This window comes from Mustela lutreola, chromosome 4, assembly GCF_030435805.1.
Source record: "Mustela lutreola isolate mMusLut2 chromosome 4, mMusLut2.pri, whole genome shotgun sequence".
Taxonomy (NCBI): Eukaryota; Metazoa; Chordata; class Mammalia; order Carnivora; family Mustelidae; genus Mustela; species Mustela lutreola.
The window spans coordinates 97019178-97043685 of NC_081293.1; the positions used below are offsets into that span (position 1 = coordinate 97019178).

At 37.7% G+C, this 24508-nt stretch overlaps 1 protein-coding gene across 15 annotated transcripts in view; it reads left to right on the plus strand.

The window, feature by feature from the left end:
* Positions 1 to 24508, plus strand: part of SUGCT (succinyl-CoA:glutarate-CoA transferase) — an 811293-nt gene that overhangs the window by 117356 nt on the left and 669429 nt on the right. For all 15 annotated transcript variants that reach the window (XM_059170572.1, XM_059170564.1, XM_059170578.1 and 12 more), the window contains exon 7: positions 1847 to 1938. In XM_059170572.1, the coding sequence (XP_059026555.1) occupies positions 1847 to 1938 (92 nt within the window). The remainder of the gene's footprint in view (positions 1 to 1846; positions 1939 to 24508) is intronic.

Genomic DNA, 24508 nt, shown 5'->3' on the forward strand with positions numbered 1-24508 from the left:
TCCTTGAGGAGAAGCTATGAGTTGGGGGTTCCCTCCTGAATATATGGTGTTGTGCCTGGAGTGGGGTTTAAACACCCATTTCGATGTGGGTATTTTCTCTATCACCAATGTATAGGAATCAAACAAATAGTTCTGGATTTCTCTCAGAGGGAATTGCTTCACGTGGCGCTGTACATTTGTCGTGTCTGTGGGAGAGGGACAATCCAGAAAGCTCCCATATTGTCATTTTGGTAAAAAACAAAACAAAACAAAAACTTCTTTAGTTTTTTTTTATTAATTTAGTTGTTATAGATTGTTTTTTAAAAATTGTTTTATATGACAAGTATTCATTCATTCATTCATTCATTTTTATCAATGAGTGTTATTAAATTCTTCTCTAGATGCTGTGACTACAGCAGTGAATCAAATAGAAAAAAGTTCTGGAGCACAGATTTTGGTAGGAGAGGAGACAGAAAATAAATCAATAAACACATAGCTATATTATGTATCTTGTAATAAGTGCTACAGAGACAAATGTCAGGGGGATTCAAAGTGAGAAGTGAGAGTGCTCTTTTACAAGTGTTCTCTGGGGAAGGTCTTTCTGGTAAGGAGATGTTTGAGTGCAGATTTGGAGGATGTGAGAGAGTGTGAGATGTGTGGATATATGGCGTGAAATGGAGGGAGAGCATTCCAGCTGCCTGGAGAAGCAAGCAAAGGCCCCGAGGTACCTCTTTTTGATCTTTCTAAAGTGAGGTATGCAGGACATTTCAGCTAATAGCTGATGGCTGTTTCATGTGTCCTCTCTCTGGTTGATACCATAGGATATGGAGACAGATACATGTAGCACCTGAAATAATCTTTTCCATTTAACAGTAAGTGCCAGGACTGGAAGAGAGCAGGAGAAATTATTGTGTTCTTTCGATTTTTGCTGATGGTCTCCCCGACCAAAAAAAAGGAAAGAGAAAAGAAAAAGTAATACCTTCACTTTCTTTTTGTAATCTTAAAAAGCACTGTTAGGTTACATAATCATATTGTTTATGATCAAAAATTTTAGTTGGGGCACCTGGGTGGCTCAGTTGATTCAGTATCTGCCTTCAGCTCAGGTCATGATCCCAGGGTCCTGGGAGCTAGTTCTGCACTGGGCTCCCTGCTCAGCGGGGAGCCCGATTCTCCTCTCTCCTTGCTCCTCCCTCCGTCCCCTGCTCATGCTCTCTCTCTCTCTTTCTCTCTCTCTCTTTCTGTCAAATAAATAAATAAATAAAATCTTTAGAAATAATTTTTAGTCATCATTTATATATATAGGTATACACACACATATATGAAAAATGTCAACAGCATCTAGAGAAACACTATTTTATTTTACTTTGTTATTGTTTTGTATAGAACAAGAGTAACATATATGAATGGAGCTGGGAGGCAAGATTAAATCAGTGAATCAGGCTCAGGCATTAAGGAGTAAGAGTCATGGAGGAATGGCAAATTGAGAATTTGTTTCCCTGTATAAAGGGAAGAGCTGTTATTAACTCTAATTGATTGTTGTGTGGGCCTAGTTTTGAACTATTTTATGATTTTTCAAGAAATTTGCATTTTATGTGCTATCTCCTGCTTTTTAAAAATGTTGGAAACTACATGAAGACATTTCAGGACCCTCTTCAGGACAGACAGAACATTCATGCAGTGGGATCTTGCCCTCAAGTTACCAGTTTAAAACGTTTTGGGATATAAGATCATGAATAATTTTTATTGCTTCCTTTTCAAGTACTATCGATCTCATAGTGATAAATTGCTCAAGATTTCTGGCTGCAAACATGTCATTTTACTCTTCTCTCCTTGCATGATGCTGCTATGTCCATTCTTCTCATTTTAGGATATGGCCAGACAGGCCCACTGTCTGAGCGAGCTGGTTATGATGCTGTTGCCTCTGCTGTTTCTGGTCTGATGCATATCACAGGGCCTGAGGTAGGTATCATTCTTTAGAATATTAATAAATTTCCCCCCTGTTTATTCCAAAGGGATTTTCTTATTCACTAACCTATAAGGTTAAATTTGAGTTAATTTTAGAAAGGAACTAGGGAAAGTGAAATCTTACTGAAAATGGAAGTGTTTATTACAAATGTACTTGAGGTTAAATGTCAATGTGACTCCATGGAAGAATAGCAATTTTTTTTATGTACTATTTGTTTTGGGGGTACAGGTCTGTGAATCATCAGTCTTACACAACTCACAGCATTCACCATAGTACATACCCTCCCCAGTGTCCATCACCCAGCCACCCTATCCCTACCCCCACCCCCAGAAGCCTTCAGTTTGTTTCCTCAGATCAAGAGTCTCTTATGGTTTGAATTTGTCTTCCTTCCCAGTCCCATCTTGTTTCATTTTTCTCTCCCTTCCCCCACAAAACCCCCTGCCCTGCCTCTGAAATTCCTCATATCAGAGGGATTATATGAATAATTGTCTTTCTCTGATTGACTTATTTTGCTTAAGCATAATACCCTCTAGTTCCATTCACTTCATTACAAGTGGCAAGATTTCTTTTTTGATGGCTGCATAGTATTCCATTGTATATATATACCACATCTTCTTGATCCATTCATCTGTTGATGGACATCTAGGCTCTTTCCATAGTTTGGCTATTGTGAACATTGCTGCTGCCACTTGATCTGTTTTTGTATTATAATTTTGCATTTGTATTTAATTACTCAAGCTTGGTATAGGCCCTGGCTGTGACTTATGAATATTCTTTCTGTGAAGTGGAATAGTTGACTAGACCAGATGGCAGATGCCCATTTCTGTCAGAGTACCTTCATGTGGCATATGTACTCAGTGGAGGGTCTCTTTCCCTCTGCAATATTAATAAGTGGTTATGTACGTTAACATTTGTTACTTAAGGCCTTAGGGGGAGTTGTGTCTGATTGTTGCATACATTAGGTTCTGACAGTGGGGGAATTACTTGATTTTATAGCAATCTTTCTTTTTTGTTAGAAATTTCCTAGAAAGTATACAGATGGCTAAAATGTGTTATCTTAGATGGAGGACTCTTAGAAAATGGACTCTTTGAGAAAACAGTAAGAATGGCATGAAAGTTAAAGGAAAGTGTGAGAGCCTAATAAATAAAAATAATGAAAGGCATCCATTCTCAAAACAGCTCGGACTGGTAGGTGTAAAAACTTTTTCCACTTAGGTATTCCTTCCCTGAATTGCTTGCATCAGTGATTTCTTTAGGGAACACAGTTGCAGTTCTGGGATGAGCGGAGGCAAAGTGACCTCGAGTTTTAACTTCTTTTTGTTAATTTTAAAGCAGCTGGTGGGATTTCAGTGACCTGAGATATAGGTATTTGTACTTTCATTGTCTGTTTCATTTTCATATGTCTAGGAAAAGAGATGTATGACCTTTCCTTAAAATATTTAAGGATACCAGATTTCTTCCCATTCTCTGAGGGAATGGAGCATGGATCTCTTTCTTTGCTCTATCCCACAGAAGTGCTTATGTGTGTAAGACAGGATTGTTGAAAGTGCTGAGTTCAGCCATGAATATGTGAAAAGATCTTGGGCTGTTAAAGTTGCACATTCACATGTTAAAATGAATTAACTCAGAAATCCCTGCTGTGAAGGGTTACTGTGGTTCCTTTACTGTGTGAACCTCTGCTCTGACAAGGTTAACCACACAGCGCATGCTCGACCTTGTCATTTGTCAGACACTCACAGGCCCTCTCTCTTCTGTTGTACTACTGGTAGATGATGAGAGCATTGACTGAGTGCTCACTAGGTGCCCAGCACTACTTTATACACTTTACATGTGTTAAGTAAACTGCACTTCTGTACACCATGTTTCTTCCACGTGGACACACCCTTACGTCTTAAATCATCGATCCAGTGACGGGGTCATTGCACATACTCCTTCTGTATGCTGGGAACTGGCAGGCACTTGGTGATACAGCGGGTGATGGGGTAGGCACAATCCTTAAGTAGAGAAAACAAACATTAACAGAAAGTAAACAGTAGATACAAATAAAAAGAACTCTGAAAAAGGGCTTGGTATACTATTAACATATGTCTCAGTGTGCCTCAGACCATTAACATACTTCCAAAGTTCTCTGCAAAATGCAGTCTGACAATCAGGGATAAAAGCAGAAATGAGGAGAATTGGGCCATGTCAGGAGTTGCCCTTAATAGCACTCCCTGTTAGATAAACCATAAGGGACTCTTAATCTCAGGAAGCAAACTGAAGGCTGCTGGGGGGGGGGAGGGGTAGGGTTGCTGGGTGATGGACACTGGGGAGGGTATGTGCTGTGGTGAGTGCTGTGAATTGTTTAAGACTGATGATTCATAGACCTGTACCCCTGGGGCAAATGATACATTATATGTCAAAAAAAAAAAAAATAGAACTCCCTGTTATCAGCAATGCATTCTGTGTCATGGCAGAGGAGGGGCTACTTCTGAAAGCCCTGGCTACCATCACAGGTGCATTATTGTCAGTTATATCGTGCTGCTTGTGAAATTTTATCGATACAAATACACAGCTGTGTATTTGTGCTGTAGCATAACTCCATTTTGTTAGATGACTGATGGGAACCCAGGCTTCTCTGTCATTTATCGTTATCTGGAGGCTTCACCATATCACCCTGTACGGTGCAGCCTGACCTTGCCAGGATGGAGGGTCAGAGAGGGCTTCTCTGAGAACCAGATGTTTAAGGTGGGACCCAGTTAATCATTAGGTTGGTGACCAGAGGACCTCGCCATGCATGGTGTTTAACTGCTGGGGAGTCTGGTAGGTTTGAGGAGCCAAGGAATGCCAGTGTCACTGGGTTGTTGTGAGCTGGCAAAGAAGGGAGAAAATTAGGTTGGAGACGTAGGATGTGGGAGCTGGACTTACTATTTAGGGACTTACTATATCACTCAATATTTCGATAAGAAGAGATGACGTATTAGTATACACATAGATTTTTTTTTAGCGATGATCTAATATATTCTTTTTTTATTTTTTTTTTATTTTTTTTTTTTATTTTTTTTTTTTTTTAAAGATTTTATTTATTTATTTGAGAGAGAGACAGTGAGAGAGAACATGAGCGAGGAGAAGGTCAGAGAGAGAAGCAGACTCCCCGTGGAGCTGGGAGACCGATGCGGGACTCGATCCCGGGACTCCGGGATCATGACCTGAGCCGAAGGCAGTCATCCAACCAACTGAGCCACCCAGGCGTCCCTATTCTTTTTTTAAAAAAGATTTTATTTATTTATTTGACAGAGAGAGAGAGATCACAAGTAGGCAGAGACACAGGCAGAGAAAAAGGGGGAAAGCAGGCTTCCCACTCAGCAGAGATCCCAATGCGGGGCTCAATCCCGGGACCCTGAAACCATGACCCGAAGGCAGAGGCTCAACCCTCTGAGCCACGCAGGCGCCCCTGATGATCTAACATATTCTGCCTTGAAAATGAGTGATAGTCCCAGAGTATAGAGTAGTATTTTGATTAAAAAAACTCTCAAAATGCATGTTTTTTTAAAAATAATAGGATAATATTGCCTTTTTTATCCCAGAAGGGCAGCATCTAAGTATATAATATATGATCAAATTTGTGAAAGCAGTCTTTATGATGAAATTTAAGCAAACTAGTGACAGTTGACTTCCAGTGAATCTAAAATCTAGCCTTTTAGGTTAGGTATGCAGTGGTATAGTCAGATGAGATTCACATTTGATTTGGGGAAAGAGAGAACATAACACGGGCCTACATTCTGCTAGACCCATGCTTGATCCTCACACTGATCCTTCCAGGGCTATTGATAAATTGGTATTGATAGGTATTAATAAATTCTGTAACTAAATCTTAAAAGCTTAGATAACTTGTCCAGGTTGCTGCCTTGGTATACGAAGTGCTGAGGGCAGACTTTGAACTCAGGTTTGCTCTACTCCTTAAACTCTGATGCCTCGATCCACTCTCCCTACTGCCTGCAGAATGAATCCTGATTTTTATTGTATTTGCATCTTGCTTATGCATGCTACATGATATGATGCATTACAGTCAGTGAACCAACCATTTGGTGGCGTGAGAAAGCACTCAATTAAGAGTCTGGGGGCGTGGCTCTATCTAATTACTCTTGTGTAATGCTTACTGGCTGTCTAAACTTCTCCCCAGGAGAATATGTGCCTTGTAGGAGTCTTTGCTTGGTCGCTGCTGTATCTCTATGCCTAGACCAGTCTGGAACTTAGTCAACACTTGACAAATTCATGTTGGATGAAGGAATAAATGCATACCTGGCATTGTGCTAATTGATCTTGAGCATATATAGCTTCTCTGTGTTTTAGTGAAGTGCATCTGGAAGTGATACAAACTTTCTCTTCAAGATACGGTAATATGCAAATAAAATATCTTTTATAAGACATAAAAGCACACAATTGTGTATAATGCAAGATGCTACACAAAATAATCAGCCAGGGCTGGGTATATCTGCAGATTTCTCAGCTCCACTCTTGTGGGCTTTAACCCAGATCAGTAATGCGTATTTAATGATGGCTTCAAATGCTTCTGATGGAGATGGTTTGTGGGTAACTCTTAGAAACACTATGAGAGGTGTTATTATTGAAAACCCCTTTGCATTAAAGGAGGTAGCAGATATTCTTGATAGTCTCTAACAGAAGTTAATGACATATTAAGGTCTATATATTATGATCTTCTGCTTCAAATAAAGTATTTTTTCATATGCATGGCTCAGTGCTAACCAGTTATTACTCAAAGCAAGTATCTATCTATCTGTCTAGCTATCTCATTTTTTTTTTTTTTAATGCATAAGGAATTTGGAGAGGGGATTGGGAAGGAAATCAAGGAGTATGAGATTGTGGAAAGTAAATGACTGATAAATATGTAATATGTATTCTAAGTAATAAGTCATTAAGCATTAAGAAAGTTATATTCGTCAATTGATGAACAATGATGTATTGACTATATGGGTATAGTGTTCCCCATTGACGGCTTCTTAAACTAAGACAACAGAGTTTGCTGCATTGATTACTCTTTCTTTCATGAACTCTTTCTCAGCAAGTGATGCTGCTTGATAGCATTTTACCAGAGTTCATAGTTTGAGAGTCAGTACTCTCAAACAATGCCATTGTTTTATCAGCTAAGTTTATGTCCTATTCTAAATCTATTTTAGTCATTTCGGCAGTCTTCACAGCATGGTCATCAGGAGTAGATTCCACTTTTTTGCTCACGCATCAGAAGCAACTCCTTGTCTGTTAAAGTTTTTTTTTTTTTTTTCATGAGATTGCAGGAATTCAATCACATCTCCATGCTCTAGTAGTAGCCTCAGATATCACCGATCACAGATCACCAGAACAAATAGAGAATGAAAACTTTTGGAATATTGCGAGAATTACCAAAATGTGACACAGAGACATAGCAAATGCTATTGGAAAAATGGTGCAGACAGACTTCCTTGATGTAGGGTTGCCACAGACCTTTAAAAAATACAATATTTGTGAAGTGCAGTAAAGCTAATTGCATTAAAACAAAGTATGCTTATAACTAGAGATATGGCTCCTCTTAAACCCACACACGTAAACACATATTTTCCTTTTTAAAAATTCGACTGTATTTGATCATTGGTTAAAATATATGCTTCTTGACATTATTTTTATAAAACTAGTGCCTAGTGCATTAGTTTGTACTCATTAACTATTACAAGGATTGTGAGTTCTTAGGTTCATCAAGCATATTTTCTTATTTTATGACTCATGTCAGGATAATATGTTTCCTTGATCTTAATCTAATTCATTAATTACGAATATTAATGTATTAATAAAAGAAGTTAGGGGTGCCTGGGTGGCTTAGTGGGTTAAACTTCTGCCTTCAGCTCCGGTCATGATCTCTGGGTCCTGGGATCAAGCCCCACACCTGGCTCTCTGCATAGCAGGGAGCCTGCTTCCCTCTCTCTCTCTCTCTCTCTGCCTGCCACTCTGCCTACTTGTGATCTTTGTCAAATAAATGAACAAAATCTTAAAAAAAAAAGAAGTTAAATAGTCCATATTAAATAAACAACTTGCCCTTAATTCATGTACCGTTGTAAGGTGACACTGCTTAAACATAGCTGATCATTGATTTGTCAGAGTTAATGGTGAAGTAACTTGTAAGTTTTATTTATATTTTATTTTAAATTAAAGTAATTGATTTTATAAATAATAAATACTCATTATAAAAGGTTAGTTTGTGACCACTAAAACAGCCCTTCAAGAAATATTAAAGGGGACTCTCTGAGGGCAAAAAGGAGTTCAAATGTGGCAAAGACAAGACAGGATTAGAGAAAATCTCCAGAAACAATGAAAAAGCAAGTAATAAAATGATAATAAATGTATATCTATCAATAATTACTTTGAATGTAAATGGTTTAGGTGGTCCAATCGAAAGACATTGGGTGTCAGAATGGATATAAAAAACAAGACCTATCTTTATGCTACCTATAAGAGATTCATTTTAGATCTAAAGATACCTGCAGATTGATAATAAGGGAATAAGAAATATTTATCACGAAAATGGTATCAAAACAAAGCCAGAGTAGCAATGCTTATACCGCACAAACTAGTCTTTAAAACAGAACCTGTAAAAAGAGACAAAGAAGGGCATTATATGATCATAAAGGGAACAATCTGACAAGAAGATATAACAATTGTAAATATTTATATTCCCAACACGGGAGCACCCAAGTATATATAAAACAATTAATTACAAGCATAAAGGAACTAACTGATGATAACACAATAATAGTAGGGGACTTTAATACCCCACTTACACCAGTGGCTAGATCATCTAAGCAATGTAAACAAGGAAACAGTGGGTTTGAATGACACACTGGACCAGATGGACATAACAGATTTATTGAGAACATTCCATCATAAAACAACAGAACATACATTCTTTTCATGGATACACAGGCGTTCTCCAGAATATATCACATATTATGTCACAAAACAGTCCTCAATAAATACAGAAAGATTGAAGTAATACCATGTGTCTCTTCTGACCACAGTGCTATGAAACTAGAAGTCAACCATGAGAAAAAAAAAACCTGGAAAGACCCAAAGACATGGAGGTTAAATAACATGCTACTAAACAATGAATGGGTCAACTAGGGAAGGGAAGAAGAAATTAAAAATACATGGAAACAAATGAAACTGAAAACACAATGATCCCAAACCTTTGGGATGCAGCAAAAGTGGTCTTAAGAAGGAAGTATATAGAAATACAGGCCTACCTCAGGAAGCAAGAAAGATCGCTCAAATTCAACCAAACCTTACACCAAAAAGAGTAGAAAAAGAACAATGAATGAAACCTAAAACCAGCAAGAGGAAGGAAGTAATAAAAATTAGACCATAAATAAATGATAAGGAAACTGAAAAGAAAAAAAGAAAAGAACAGGGCTGCCTGGGTGTCTGAGTTGGTTAAGCATATGCCTTTCCATATGGAAAGGGTCCTGGGATTGAGCCCTGCATCAGGCTCCCTACTTCTCCCTCTCCCTTTGCTGCTCCCCCTCCTTGTGCTCTTTCACATGCTTTCTATCTCAAACAAATAAATAAATAAAATCTTTAAGAAAAAAAAAAAAGAGCACACTGTTTTCCAAACAGTTGGCTGTACCAACTTGCATTCCCACCAACAGTGTAAGAGGGTTCCCCTTTCTCCACATCCTCTCCAACACTTGTTGTTTCCTGTCTTATTGATTTTGGCCGTTCTAACTGGTATAAGGTAGTATCTCAATGTGGTTTTGATTTGAATCTCCCTGATGGCTAATGATGATGAACATTTTTTCATGTGTCTGTTAGCCATTTGTATGTCTTCTTTGGAGAAGTGTCTGTTCATGTCTTCTGCCCATTTTTTGACATGATTATCTGTTTTGTGTGTGTTGAGTTTGAGGAGTTCTTTATAGATCTTGGATATCAGCCCTTTTTCTGTAGTGTCATTTGCGAATATCTTCTCCCATTCCACGGGTTGCCTCTTTGTTTTGTTGACTCTTTCCTTTGATGTGCCGAGGCTTTTGATCTTGATGAGGTCCCAAAAGTTCATTTTCGCTTTTGTTTCCTTTGCCTTTGGAGACATGCCTTGAAAGAGGTTGATGTGGCTGATGTCAATAGAAGAAGGGCCATATGTACCCCAATGTTAATAGCAGCAATGGCCACAATCGCTAAACTGTGGAAAGAGCCAAGATGCCCTTCAGCAGATGAATGGATAAAGAAGATATGGTCCATATATACAATGGAATATTATGCCTCCATCAGAAAGGATGAATACCCAACTTTTGTATCAACATGGACAGGACTGGAAGAGATTATGCCAAGTGAAATAAGTCAAGCAGAGAGTCAATTTTCATATGGTTTCACTTACTTGTGGAGCATAAGGAATTAAATGGAGCACATTAGGAGCAGGGAAGGAAAAGTGAATTGGGGGAAATTTGAGGGGGGAGATGAACCATAAGAGACTGTGGACTCTGAGAAATGAACTGAGGGTTTTGGAGGGGAGGGAGGTGGGGGGTTAGTTGATCCTGATGGTAGATATTAAGGAAGGCATGTATTGCATGGAGCAGTGGGTAGGGTGCATAAACAATGAATCTTGGAACACTGAAAAAAAATTAAATTAAATTAAAAAACCCAGAACAGATAAATTAAACCAGCAGCATTGAAAAATCAATAAAATTGATAAACTTCTAACTAGACTTATCAAAAAGAAAATGACCCAAATAAAATCACAAATGCAAAAAGAGAAATAACAATGAACACTGCAGAAATACAAACAATTATAAGAGAATATTATCAAAAACTACATGTCAACAAATTAGGCAACCTTGAAGAAAAGGACAAACTTCTGGAAACATATAAACTACCAATGAAACAGGAAGAAACAGAAAACTTGAACAGACTGATAAACAGCAAAGAAATTGAGTCAGTCATCAGAAGACTACAAACAAACAAAAACCCAGATAGTTTTACAGGCAAATTCTACCAAACATTTAAAGAAGAGTTAGTGGGGTACCTGGGTGGCTTAGTTGGCTAAGTGTCCAACTCTTGATTTTAGCTCAGATCATGATCTAGTCTTATGAGATTGAGCCCTGTTGTCAGGGTCTGAACTCAGTGCAGATTAAGATTCTCTTAATCTTAATGCAGATTAAGATTCTCTTTCTCTTTCTCCCTCTCCCCCTCTCTTCTGCTTACAAGTTCTCTCACTTAAAAAAAAAAAAAAAAGGAAAGAAAGAAGAGTTAGTATTTATTCTTTTCAGACTATTCTAAAAAATAGAAAAGGAAGGAAAATTTCCAAACTCATTATTTGAGGCCAGCATTACCCAGATACCAAAACAAGATAAAGACTGCACTAAAAAAAGAGAGCTACAGGCCAGTATCCCTAATGAACAGGGATGCCAAAATACTCAATAAAATACTAGCAAATTGAATCCAATAATATGTTAAAAGAATCATTCGGCATGATCAATTCAATAGATGCAGAAAAAAAAAAGTTGACAAAATACAACATCCATTCATACTAAAGACCCTCATCAAAGTTGTTTTAGAGGGAACATACCTTAACATAATAAAGGCCATATATGAAAAACGCTCAGCTAATATCATCCTCTGCAGTCAGGAGAAAGACAGGGATGTCCACTTTCAACCCTGCTACTTAACATAGCATTGGCACAGCAATCAGGCAGCAAAAAGAAAAGGCATCCAGATTGTCAAGGAAGAACTAAAACTTCCACTGTTTGCAGGATGACATGATACTATACCTAGAAAACCCAAAAGGATCCCCCCAAAGTTTGCTGGAACTGATAAATGAATTCAGTAAATTTGCTGGATGCAGAATCTGCATTTCTATACACCAATAATAAAGCAGCATAAAGAGAAATTAAGATATTAATCCTATTTACTACACCCAAAACAGTAAGATACCTAGGGATAAATCTAACCAAAGAGGTGAAAGACCCGTACTCTGAAAACTATAGAATACTGATGAAAGAAATTCAAGATGACTCAAAGAAATGAAAGAGCATTTCATGCTTATGGATCAGAAGAACAAATATTGTTAAAATGTGTATACTACCCAAAGCAATCTACACATTTTATGCAATCCCTATAAAAAAATCAACAGCATTTTCCACAAAGCTAGAACAAAAAATCCTAAAATTTGTATGGAGTCACAGAAGACCCCGAATAGCCAAAGCAACCTTGAAAAAGAAAGCAAAGCTCAAGGCATCATGATTCCAGATTTCAGCCTGTATTACAAAGCTCTAGTGATCAAAACAGGATGGTGCTGGCACAAAAACAGACACATAGATCAATGGAACAGAATAGAAAACCTAGAAATGAACCCACAATTATATGGTCAATTAATCTTGGACAAAACAGGAAAGCAAATCCAATGGAAAAAAGACCATGTCTTCAACAATTAGTGCTGGGAAAACTGGATAGCCACATGCAAAAGAATGAAACTGGACCACTTTCTTACACCATACACAAAAATAAATTCAAAATGAATCAAAGCCTTAAATGTGAGGTCTGAAACCATAAAAATCCTAGAAGAGAACACAGGCAGTCACCTCCTTGACATCAGGCATAGCAGCTTCATTTTAGGTATGTCTTCGGAGGCAAGGGGAATAAACTGTTGAGCCTGCATCAAGATAAAAGGTTCTGCACAGTGATGGAAACAATCCAACAAAACTAAAAGGCAACCTTTGGAGTGGGAGAAGATTTTCATAAATGACATAGCCAATAAAGGGTTAGTATTGAAAATCTACAAAGAACCTATAAAACCCAACACCCCCCAAAACCAAATAATCTGGTTAAGAAGTGGGCAGAAGACATAAATAGACATTTTTTTCCAAAGAAGACATCCAGATGGCCAACAGACACATGGAAAAAGTCTCACCATCACTAATCATCAGGGAAATGCAAATCAAAACTACAATGAGACGTTACCTCACACCTGTCAGAAGGGTTAAAATGAAAAATTCAAGGAACAACAAATATCGTTGAGGATGTGGAGGAAGATGAACCCTCTTGCACTGTTGGTGAGATTGCAAACTGGTGCAGCCACTCTGGAAAACAGTAGGGAGTTTCCTCAAGAATTTAGAAATAGAACTACCCTACCATCCAGCAATTGCACTACTAGGTATTTACCCAAAGGGGAAAAAAAGTACAAAATTACTACCTCAAAGGGGTGCATAGACCCCAACATTTATAGCAATATCATCTATAATAGCCAAACTATGGATACAGCCCAAGTGTTCATTGATGGATGAATGGGTAAAGAAGAGGTGGTATGTGTGTGTGTGTGTGTAAATATATATATAGTGGAATATTACCCTGTCATAAAAGGGATGGAATCTTGCCATTTGCAATAACATGGATGGGGCTAGAGAGTAAATGCTAAGTGAAAAAAGTTAGTCAGAGGAAGGCAAACACCATATGATGTCACTTATATGTGGAATTTAAGAAATTAAAGAAATGAACAAAGTGGGAAAAAAAGAGAGAGAGAGAGAGAGAGCCAATCCAAGAAACAGACACTTAACTGTGGAGAACAAAATGATGGTTACCAGAAAGGAGGTAGGAGGGAGGGATATGTTGAATAGATAGTGGAGATTAAGGAGGTTGCTTGTGATGAGCCCTTGGTGTTATATATAAGTGTTTTATCAACCTATTGTATACCTGAAACTAATAATACACTGTATATTAACTGATTGGAATTTAAATAAAAGTTTTAAAAAAGAAGTTAAGCAATGCAGGAAATAATGGATAAGAAGACAACAATTTTACCACTCAGAAGTTACTAGTAGTAATATTTGGTGAGCATCATTCCAGACATCTGTTTATGCTTTATAAGTGGACATAGTCACAGGGCATAATGACGGGAAATAATTTCATAACAAGATCACAATATATCTTGATCATAATATTCTTGTTAATTTAAAGCAAATAAGTATTAAGCTTAGTTGAATTTAACAGGGGAATAATAAACTGAAGTGAAATGGAAGGCATTGCTCAATTTAGCAAAGTGTTTCTTTATAAAAATAATTGTTTGTAATAGATCCTTTCAAGGTTGAGACAAGAGATGATGAAAACCTTTAAATTGATGCTGGAGCGATTTCATGCTTTGTTAACTACCTTCATGTTCAATTTTAAACAATATGTGTTGATTTCAAGCTATGAGTAGTTATTAGCACTCTTACATTTCTTCCGTCTATCTCCCTTTTGTCACTTCCTAATTCTTGCCGATGAGTAGTTTTACTTAGTCAAAGTTTAGTTAGTCTTTATACTTTAGTACTTTTACTCACTTATCCTATCTCTATTACCAGCCCTAAGCCAAGTCAAGTTCCATAGCCCTGAAGATCTGGACTGCAACAGTCACTTCCCCAACTTGGAGCTGCTTGAGGAATGGGTCGAGGGTGAAGAAAAGGTGTGGGATGAGGCCAAGTCTTGCAGGACTGCAACCTTTACTGGGGTTTCGTGTTGCTGTTTTTCTTAGACCCCAACAAGTACACTGTGCTAGGTCAGCTTCAGCCAGCTAAGGGTGAATGGAACTCCCATATGTATGGACAAGGATCCTGGTGGCACTTTTTGCCTTGGTTCTGGACCTTAGACTTTCTCCTTTAAGGTTATTATTATTATTTTTGAAGATTTTATTTATTTGAGAGAGAGAGAGTGTGAGAGCACAAGCTGGGGTTGGGGGAGGGGTGAGGAGGGAGGAGCAGAACGAGAGGGAGAAGGATGGAGAAAGAATCTCAAGCAGACTTTGGGTTAATTTGGTTAATCTGCTGCGGGGCTTGCTATCACAACCCTGAGATCATGACCTGAGCTGAAGCCCACCAAGTCCAGTGCTTAACCAGCTGAGCCACTCAGGCTCCCCTCCTATAATGATATATTTTTAAATTTTTCTCAGAGTTTTTATTTTTTGTTTTCCCTTTCATTGCGCTTTTTTCCTCTTAAGAGATTTTTCATCTGGATTCTCAGGATTTGGTCAAATAACCTATCTTTCCTTAATACTGTGTGGGCAAGGAAGGAGAAGGGAGGAGCTATACCTCATGGGTGCATCTCAGTCTTTGGCTCTTTTCATCTTTTCATGGCCTCTCCCATTCAGCGTTACCACATAAGTTTTCCCCAATCCGTAGTTTTATTATAATAAATGTTTTGGGATAGCATCCAGAAAATGGGAGATGTTTTTTGAGACACAGCAAATGTTAGTAAGAATTTTCAAATATTATTACTACAGAAGTTATAAATAATAATTCTCAAGGTACTGAATTTTTAGAATTAAGACATATCATTCCTCTCATTTCCTAACATCTCTCAGAAATATAGCGTATCAGAAGGATTTGATTTATGAAAACTTATGAAAGCTAATGAATGTTGTAATTGTGGTAAGGAACTGTAGTTTGGAAACAGTGATGTCATCTTGATCCGTATCAGAGCAGTTGTGTGTTAAAGGCAAAGAGCATGGACTTGGGAGTCACAGAGAGTTTGAATGCAGGCTCTGCTCTTTCTTATGTAAGTAACTTTAGACAAGCTGCTAGCACCCTCCATTTCTTCATCTGTAAAATGGTAGTAATGTACCTGTTTGTCATGGTTGTCATTAAGTTTACACCTACTTTGTGTCTAAATAAGAACATGTGCTCAATAAATGGAATAGTTGAATTAATGTCCTACTAAGTAGAGTTCAATCCCAAAAGGGCAACAACCCTTTTAGCTTGTCCACCCATTTCCCTAAGATTTCCAATTACTTTCCAATGCCTTATCCTTCTTTATTTTTCTTCATAGCACTTCCCATCATGTGTGAAATTATATTTCATTCTTACCAGTTTATCATTTACTGTCTGTTTTCACCTTTAAAATATAAGCTCTGTGAGGTCAGGGTCATGTTACTTTACTGCCCGAATCTATGACAATGCATGGAACATAGTGGGCACTCAGATATTGGTTGACCGGATGTAGATATACTTTTACATGCATTAAAACAACTAGATCCTAAGTCAGTTCAGTGACACTGCCAATAAGTTTAGAGAAAAGAGGTCATCCTGTTTTTTTCCCTTGTGTGTAGCTGATTTGTTGGTTGACTTACTGACTATCCAATTTACTTTAATTAGTTTAAATAGAATTGGATTTATTTATTTATTAATTTATATAAAATTTTTTAAAAAAGATTTTATTTATTTATCTGAGAGGGAGAGAGAGAGAGAGTGAGCAAGAGCACAAAAGTAGTGGGAGGGAGAAGCAGATTCCCCACTGAGCAGGGAGCCCACTGCAGGGCTTGGGTCCCAGGACTCTGGGATCATGACCTGAGCTGAAGGCAGATGCTTAAACTGACTGAGCCACTCATGCGCCCCTATCATTTAATTTCTGAAGTGCTATTTATTTATTTTAGAGAGCTCAAGAGACTGTGAGTGGAGGAAGGAGGAAGGGGTAGAAGGAGAGGGAAAGAGAGAGAATCTCAAGTAAATGCCTTGCTAAACATTGCTGAATGCCTTGCTAAACATGGAGCTGAACAACCCAGGGCTTGATTTTATGACCTTGAGATCATGACCCTGAGATCATGACCTGAGCTTAAATCAAGAGTTGGATGTTTAACTGACTGAGCCACCTAGGCCCCTAGTGTTAATGACTCACATTAACACTACTGATATTTATTATTGAAGCTTATTTGATATTTTATTTTATTTTATTTATTTTTTTTTTTTTTTAAAGATTTTATTTATTTATCAGAGAGAGAGAGGGGGAGAGAGCGAGCACAGGCAGACAGAATGGCAGGCAGAGGCAGAGGGAGAAGCAGGCTCCCTGCTGAGCAAGGAGCCCGATGTGGGACTCGATCCCAGGATGCTGGGATCATGACCCGAGCTGAAGGCAGCTGCCCAACCAACTGAGCCACCCAGGCGTCCCTTATTTGATATTTTAGCTGTTATTCCATAGAATGTATTTGACAATGTAGTTTCGGTTTGTTTTTCTCACATTTGACCCCTAAATGGAGCTAAACACAAAGAAAGACAGGGTCATCTGTGAAATTAACGAAAGAATGCAAAAATTCTCAAATTCCTCAAAAACAGATTTCAAATAAGTGATTTCACACACATGCATGCATATACACTCACACAATCCCAGTTTTTCAAGAAATGAACTATGGTTCTTTGGGGGAGGAAAGGACTCAACTATTTCAGATAAGTGTTTTCTTTCAGAGAAAGCATTTTGTTTTGGAAGGATTATGTCTTATTCTGAAATATCTAATGCTTGCTAAAAATTTCTTTATAGTATGAAAAGTCGTGCAGTTTCCTATAGTTTAATATGTTGAATTTATTATCTATCACTGTTCCCTTTTCTGTAACTCAGATGCTTTTAAAAATGTGCCTGTTCTTTTTTCTAGAAAACTCCTTTTTCTTTTTTTTAAATTAATTTATTTATTTTCAGAAAAACAGTATTCATTATTTTTTCACCACACCCAGTGCTCCATGCAATCCGTGCCCTCTATAATACCCACCACCTGGTACCCCAACCTCCCACCCCCTGCCACTTCAAACCTTTTTCAAAAATTTAATAAATGTATGTTTAATGATACTTTAGTTTTCATAGGATAAAAACCAAATATTTGCTTTAAACTTTGAAAGAGAGTAGTAATAGGGATGTCCTTCAGTTTGAACTTATCCATAAATTGCAGTGGAAAAGAACAATAGGAGGTTTAGATAAGGTGATTAATTAATTAATTTTATATTTTTAGAGGGGGGAGGGCAGAGGAGGAAGAAGAGAGATAATCTTTTTTTGTTTTGTTTTTTCTTTTTTAAAAGATTTTATTTATTCATTTGTCAGAGAAAGGGAGAGAGAGATGGTGGAAGACAGAAGGAGAAGCAGGCTCCTTGGGAGCCTGATGTGGGACTCGATCCCAGGCCCTTGGGATCAGGAGCTGAAGGCAGAAGCTTAACCGACTGAGCCACGCAGGAGCCCCCCAAGAGAGAGAATCTTAAATAGGCTCCATCTCACAATGCTGAGATCATGACCTGAGTCCAAATCAATGGCCAGATGCTTGACTGACTGAGCCACCCAGGGACCCCAAGATACGATTTTTTTTGCTTCATTCCATGAAAGAGTCAAAAAAGAAACAGGCTGAATAGTCTACTTATAATCTGTAGGTTTGTATATTTTCTCTTATTCATAATCTCATTTTCCCTTGACATTTCCTTTTGACCATCAGTCTAAGATTATCTCATCTAAAAAGCTGTATGTTGGGATTACCTAGACTGAGGAGTGAGGGTGCATGTGTATTACCCTTTTTGGGGTGAGGAAGTCTAAGCACCTAGTCTCTTTGGGAGTGAGGATTCTTACTGGTCAGTAGTTCTTGTTATAGAGGCTATTATTGTTACCAACTTTCTAAACTGTCTAGTAGATACAATCTGAATTCGAATACATTATTTTTATTTAACATTTTACTCAACTGAATTATTTATGTTGATTGTTTTGATATTGTCAATGTCATTTTGAGCTCTAACCACTCTTGTTTCACATTGCAGAGCAAGAAGATTATTATAGTTTATCTATATATAGTACTGGTACTCCTGGAATTATAATACTGAGTTGATTTGTAAACACCAGAAATGCCAGAGAAATGTCAACAAGTTGGAAACATCCCAAAAATAATGTTAAAAAAATAAACTTTTTTTTTAAACCAGGAGGAAAGACTGAAGTAAATATAAACAGTTTGTTTAAATGTTGTAGGACAAAAGAGACATTTAATACCAGTATAGAAAGGGATTATAGATTGGGATAATTGTTTTGAAGTATTATTTGTATTATGTATGGGTAATAGTCACTTTTTTTTTTTTTCCAAATTCCTCTCATTGGAGGATGCTCATTCTTGCTATTACACCTTCTACAAACTTCAGGCTAAGAGTGATGTCCCAGTCTTCTTGTTGTCCACCCTCCCTTTTTTTTTTCTATCTTAGTAAATGGTTACTTTTTAGAGATTTGTGTTTATTTTGAGTCATTGTGCTTTGAAAAAGTTTATAATCAGGGAAGATCTTGAAAAAAGAATGGCCAAAATTATCCCAGGGATATAAAATAGTGTTTTTTGTTTTGTTTTGTTTTGTTTTCTCAATGAAATCCCATAGGGACTGGATTTGTTTACTGTAAATAGGGTAAAGAAATGAATTGACTTCTGTTTTTATCTGTGTTTGAGGAGAGAATGTGAAATAGTTATTTTCATTGTTCATAGAATAATGAATAGAAAAACATGAGCTCACATCAAAGAAGAGATTTTAATTAGCTGAATGAAGCTTTCTGACCATTTGGGCGATGAACAGTGCAGTGCCTAAAGAAACAGGTTATGCCTTTTTTTCTGGCATTGTTGGGTGGAAAGGCACTGGGCTTTGAGGCAGGAATACTAGTCACTTGTAATATCTCTGAACCCCATTTTTTTTAATTTGTAAAAATGAGAATGCTAAAGCATGGCCTGAAAGATGTCCTCAGATTAAATGAGATAATGTGTAGGCAAGCACTTGGGAGATAATGCCGGCTCTGTTCCTCTTTCTGGCACATGCCTAGTATGTCCTAGATTCTCAACAATGGTTCTTCTTCCTTTGGAGATCTTTAAGGAGAGGGGGATAAGCATCACTGTTGGAAGATTAAGAAATATACCTGTCAAAGGGTAGCACTATAAAGGAAGAGTTTAAAGGGGTCCCTAAAAGGCAGTAGGCATCTTTGAGGAAATAAGATTTAGGTTAGTTAGTCTTAATTCTGAACCACATTCTTTTGACCCATTGTTATCCCTCTTACTTGCCATCAGGCACTATAACCCTCTTTGGTGGTAACTGAGAAATAGTTTCCACATTAATTTTTGAGAAGGAAGTTAAATTTTCTGTCTTTTACTACAAGTTCAAAGAGGAATAGACACCTGCATTTTTTTGGCATGAAAAAAATCTAAAATATTAGGAGGAATGAAGTCTGTAAAAAACAATACCTTTTAGTAGAGTCAAATGCGGTTTTAGTCAAATGCTAGAAGTAGTGTTTCCCTTTATAGACTCAGGATAAACAAGTGCACAAGTATTAAATACTGGGCTTGGAGTCATAGTCACTGGTGAAAAGAATTTTGGCTTTTTAGTAAAGCTCACACTTGTGTTAGTAAATATAATTCCTCTCCTGACAGGTAAGGGAGGTTGAGGGACTGTCACCACAGAGGAGGGTCAAGACTGCAGCTGGGATCCTGGTGTTTCCTAGGTATCCTTTCACAGTGTGTGCCAGTTTCCTTCTTGGCCAGTTGTAAGCTCAGATTTCTGTTCTGCTAATAATTACTGTGTAGTTAGTGACCCTCAAACTTAATGACTTAAAACAGGAACAATTATTTTATGAACTCTCATAGTTTCCATGGGTCAGGAAATTGGGAAGGGCTTAGCTGGGTGGTTCTGGCTTGAGGTTTCTCAAGCAATTGTAGTAAAGCAGAGACAGTGGGGGCCGGAGCAGTGTTGGTCTGCCAGGCATCTCTCCCATGTGATCTCAGGGCTTCTCCACGTGGAATGTTTGCATGGGGGCTCCAGGGTCTGCTCGCACAGATGTTCCAGTGAGCCAGGCAAAGGCACCATTATCTGTATGTTTGGTGACATAGTCGTGGAAGTCACGCTCTAACCCTTCGGTAGCATTTTATTGCTTCTCATCATGTCATAAGCCCACCCAGATTCACAGATCAGGAAGTGGCGAGGTACTACCAGAAGGGCATACGGGATGAGAGATATTGCAGCCATCTCTGGGAAATACAGTCTACCAGTCTCCGAATGTGTCGCAATGCTACGTGAAGAGCAGTGGGATGTAGGTGCAATCTTCCCACTTTATAGGGAAATCTATTAGTAACAATGGACTTTCTGTAGATTAAATTGATCTTTTCATGGCATTGTCTGTGGTAAAAATTGGTTTTGGACTAAGCTTTAATGATCTCAATATAAACCTTCTTTACTGTTAGTGTTGTTATTAACCTAATTACCAAAGAAGGAACCAGGTTGAGAGGAACAAAGCAGTTATCTCTTGACACATTCAATAGCAATATTGAGCAGGTAAAATGATATGTTGTCACTATTTATTCTTCACCTTTTAAAACTTGAATCTTAAGGACTTGATAATCCTTTTGGATAAAGCAAATACACTGCCATAGACACCAGAAAGGTAAATTTTTCTTTATGTGCTGATGGTTTCTCATTAGGCACCAACATTGGTTCTATATATATTCTAACTTTTGTCATGACTAAATTACACTAAAATAATCGTTTTTATCAGATTATTTCATGTTTTTATTTGGCTTATTCTGGCAATTCCATGCATTTGGAGGGTTCAGGAAGAGTCATATTGGATAACTTATGGTACTGATGTAGAAAGATTCTTCCATCAAAGTAATTGCATTCAACGTTCATAGTTTGGGTCTTTGAAACATCATTTATTGGTGGGGAAGTAAAATTAAATGAAGTAGGTAAAATCAGAGGATAGGAAAAGCCCTCAAGAGTTCATCTGTTTTGTTGCTTCTAGGTATGGCTTACTTAAGTTGTACCAGCTGTAGACTACTCCTGACTAAGGTCTGGGGTGGTCTTGAGCAACTTGCTGAAATACAATGTGAGGCTGTGTTCAGAGGAGGTTTTTTAAATGTAGGATTGATTATGGCAGATCTTAGTGGATATGAATGTTATTTTGTCTCAGAAGTTAGAAACATTGACTTTTAGTCTTCTTAAATTTATATTTGTTATGTCTCTTTTTATGTGATTTGATCAGGGGTTTCTTCCCTGTGTACGTAAAGAAAATGTGTATTCTGTTTTTCTTGGATGGGATGTTTTATATGAATCTTTGAGAACCGTGTATTCTAAGTATGCTTCAAGTAAAAAAAGTTCTTGGAAAACAACTTTAACTGCGGGTACTTGTTTAAAATAAAGCTTATCAGAGGAAGGCGTGTGGGGGGATGGGTGAAGTAGGTGATGGGGATTAAGAGTATACTTTCCATGATGACCACTGAGTAATAAAAAAGAATAATTGAATCACTACCTTGTGCATCTGAAACTAATATGACATTGTATGTCAACTATACTGGAATTAAAATAAAACAATATAAAAAAGGAACATTGACTTTTTTTTTTAACATTGACTTTTAGATTTGTTTTGCTTCTTGCTGATGCATCAGAGAAAGCTATAATACAGAAACTATTCTTGAAGAACAACATGGAAAGAAGTAAAAAAAAATTTCCAAATTATTTCTTAGTCCACCTCTTAAAATAGCACAATTCCCTAACCATCCATTCCGTTTTCTCCCAGTCTTACCCTATTTAAACTTCAGAGGACAGCCAGGCGGGGTGATATTTTGGGCATCTCACTGTGGGAGTGAGCTCAAAATGATTTGGATGGTATTTAATCGCTGGATAAGAAAATATTGTAATTGGTATGTTAAACATTTTGGAAATTTGTAATTTTGTCTACTTTTCAATTTGGTGGGCTCCCAATGAGTGGATTTTTCTAATTTTCTGAAAAATGTCTGGTTTACATTTTTCACACTGGTAAAATCGTTTTTCTCGGTTAAGTGCATTAGATTGTGTGCAACTCACTTGAATTGCTTTGAACAAACCATCCACATCAGGAATGATGACTTCTTAACTGCAGTTGTAGGAATGACAAATCACCTCACCTCTTTAAAATTTTTGCTCTCTAGTAATCATCTGAAGAGGAGAGATACGAGGTATTGGAATTAGAAAAATGTACAGAGGCAAGATGGCAGCGAAAAGAACAGAAGCTTTAGGGTCAGGGTTGGTGAGCTCTAGTTCTAGTTGTACCATTTGCTGTCTATGATTTTGACAAGCTCATGTGTCATCTGAATTCTTCCTTCATAATCTGTAAAATGGAGGTAATATTGGTACTTACAGAATTACTGTTGAGAGCTAAATGTAACAGCATATGTTGAAGTATCTTGAAAAGCATGACATCTTATATATAGCACTGTAGAAATTCAGGAGACCTCCAGGGATCTCCTTACTGGCTTACCAAATAGAAGATAGTTAAGAATCTAGACCTGGTAATGAATCCTTAAGGAAGACAGTTGAATGTGGTAATATGGTAGAGGCAGTGAGCTCAAGGTCACTTGATTAGGGGTCTCAGCCTGACTCAGCTAATAAATGGTTGTAACATCTTACAGTATTTAATTAACCTAGCTGTTCCTCAGTTTCTTGTCCATAGCAGGGATTGCTTATTTCTGATTGTGCAAAGAGTTAGATCCTGGTTTTAGAGTGCACTATGGAATGTTATATTCTGTAGGAATACCTCTAAGTTATACTTTTAATATTTAGAAGTACAAAAAGTCTAATTTATTCCCAGAACGAAATTCATAATAGGTAGCGAAGCATTCACTAGCTGCTGGAGAAAGGCACAAATTGGTTTGTTTCATTTTCCCTTGAGCTGCCTGTTTGATATGGACTCTCTGATCTTTTTTCTCTTGTCGTCTCAATTTTTCTTTTTCTTCCCTCTTTCTGGGGTCCCAGTTTGTTGTGGTTTTGGCTTCTGACTTGTGCTTTGTCAAGGTTGAAATGGAGATGTGTGGATGATGGATGGGTTGGGCCTTCGAGTTTTTTTTTTTTTTTAAGATTTTATTTATTTATTTGATAGACAGCGATCACAAGTGGGCAGAGAGGCAGGTAGAGAGAGAGGGGGAAGCAGGCTCGATCCAGGACCCTGGGATCATGACCTCAGCTGAAGGCAGAGGCTTTAACCCACTGAGCCACCCAGGTGCCCTGAGTCTTTCGATTTTTGATGAAGAAAATGATCTTCCTGTTCCAGTCTCTAGGTGAAATGTCTGAAGATTTTTGTCTTGTTGGTACTGTCCACCCCTGAGAGCCTGGATTTAATGCATTACAGTGGGAACACTGTTTGCTAGTAAGTACCAGGGATTGATTTCTTCACAACTATATACTCTCCTGCTTTTCTGTCTTCACCGATAAGAGGACTGAACTATTAGATCCTTTCAACTTCTAAAAAGATGTGATTTAGGCTGGAGGCCTCTGTAGTGTCAGTGAGGCACGTACTGGCAGATTTTGTTTTGCCTCTTTTTAGGTGGGAAAGTGAAGGCACCTAGGAGTTGGATCTGCAGCGCTGAGTTCAGTGTTTTAGCCATTACTTGGAATCTCCTTCCTGTAAGGGAAGTATTGCTTCGTAGAAATTTGTGTGTGGATGTCAATATAAGCATATTTTTAGCTTTAATAAGTGGTTTGAGGTAGAGTGTGTGTTTAGAGCAGGAGGTTCAGATACTGTGTGATTCCATAGTCTGCACCTATGAAATGGAAGGCCGTGACTATAGTGACCGCATTCTTGTGCGCTAAAATACTTATTTGTTCTGAATATACCATTTTTTTGTCCTCCATGTTGCTCTTTGTACTAAAGATACTTTCCTATTAGTTGGAGCTGTAAGTCTTACTTACAGTGGTTTTCATAATCAAAATACTACTCTCATATTAAGAAGCAATTTCCTGTTGATTGTTTTTCCAAATTAATTTAATTTTAACCTCTCTTTTCACCCAATCCATA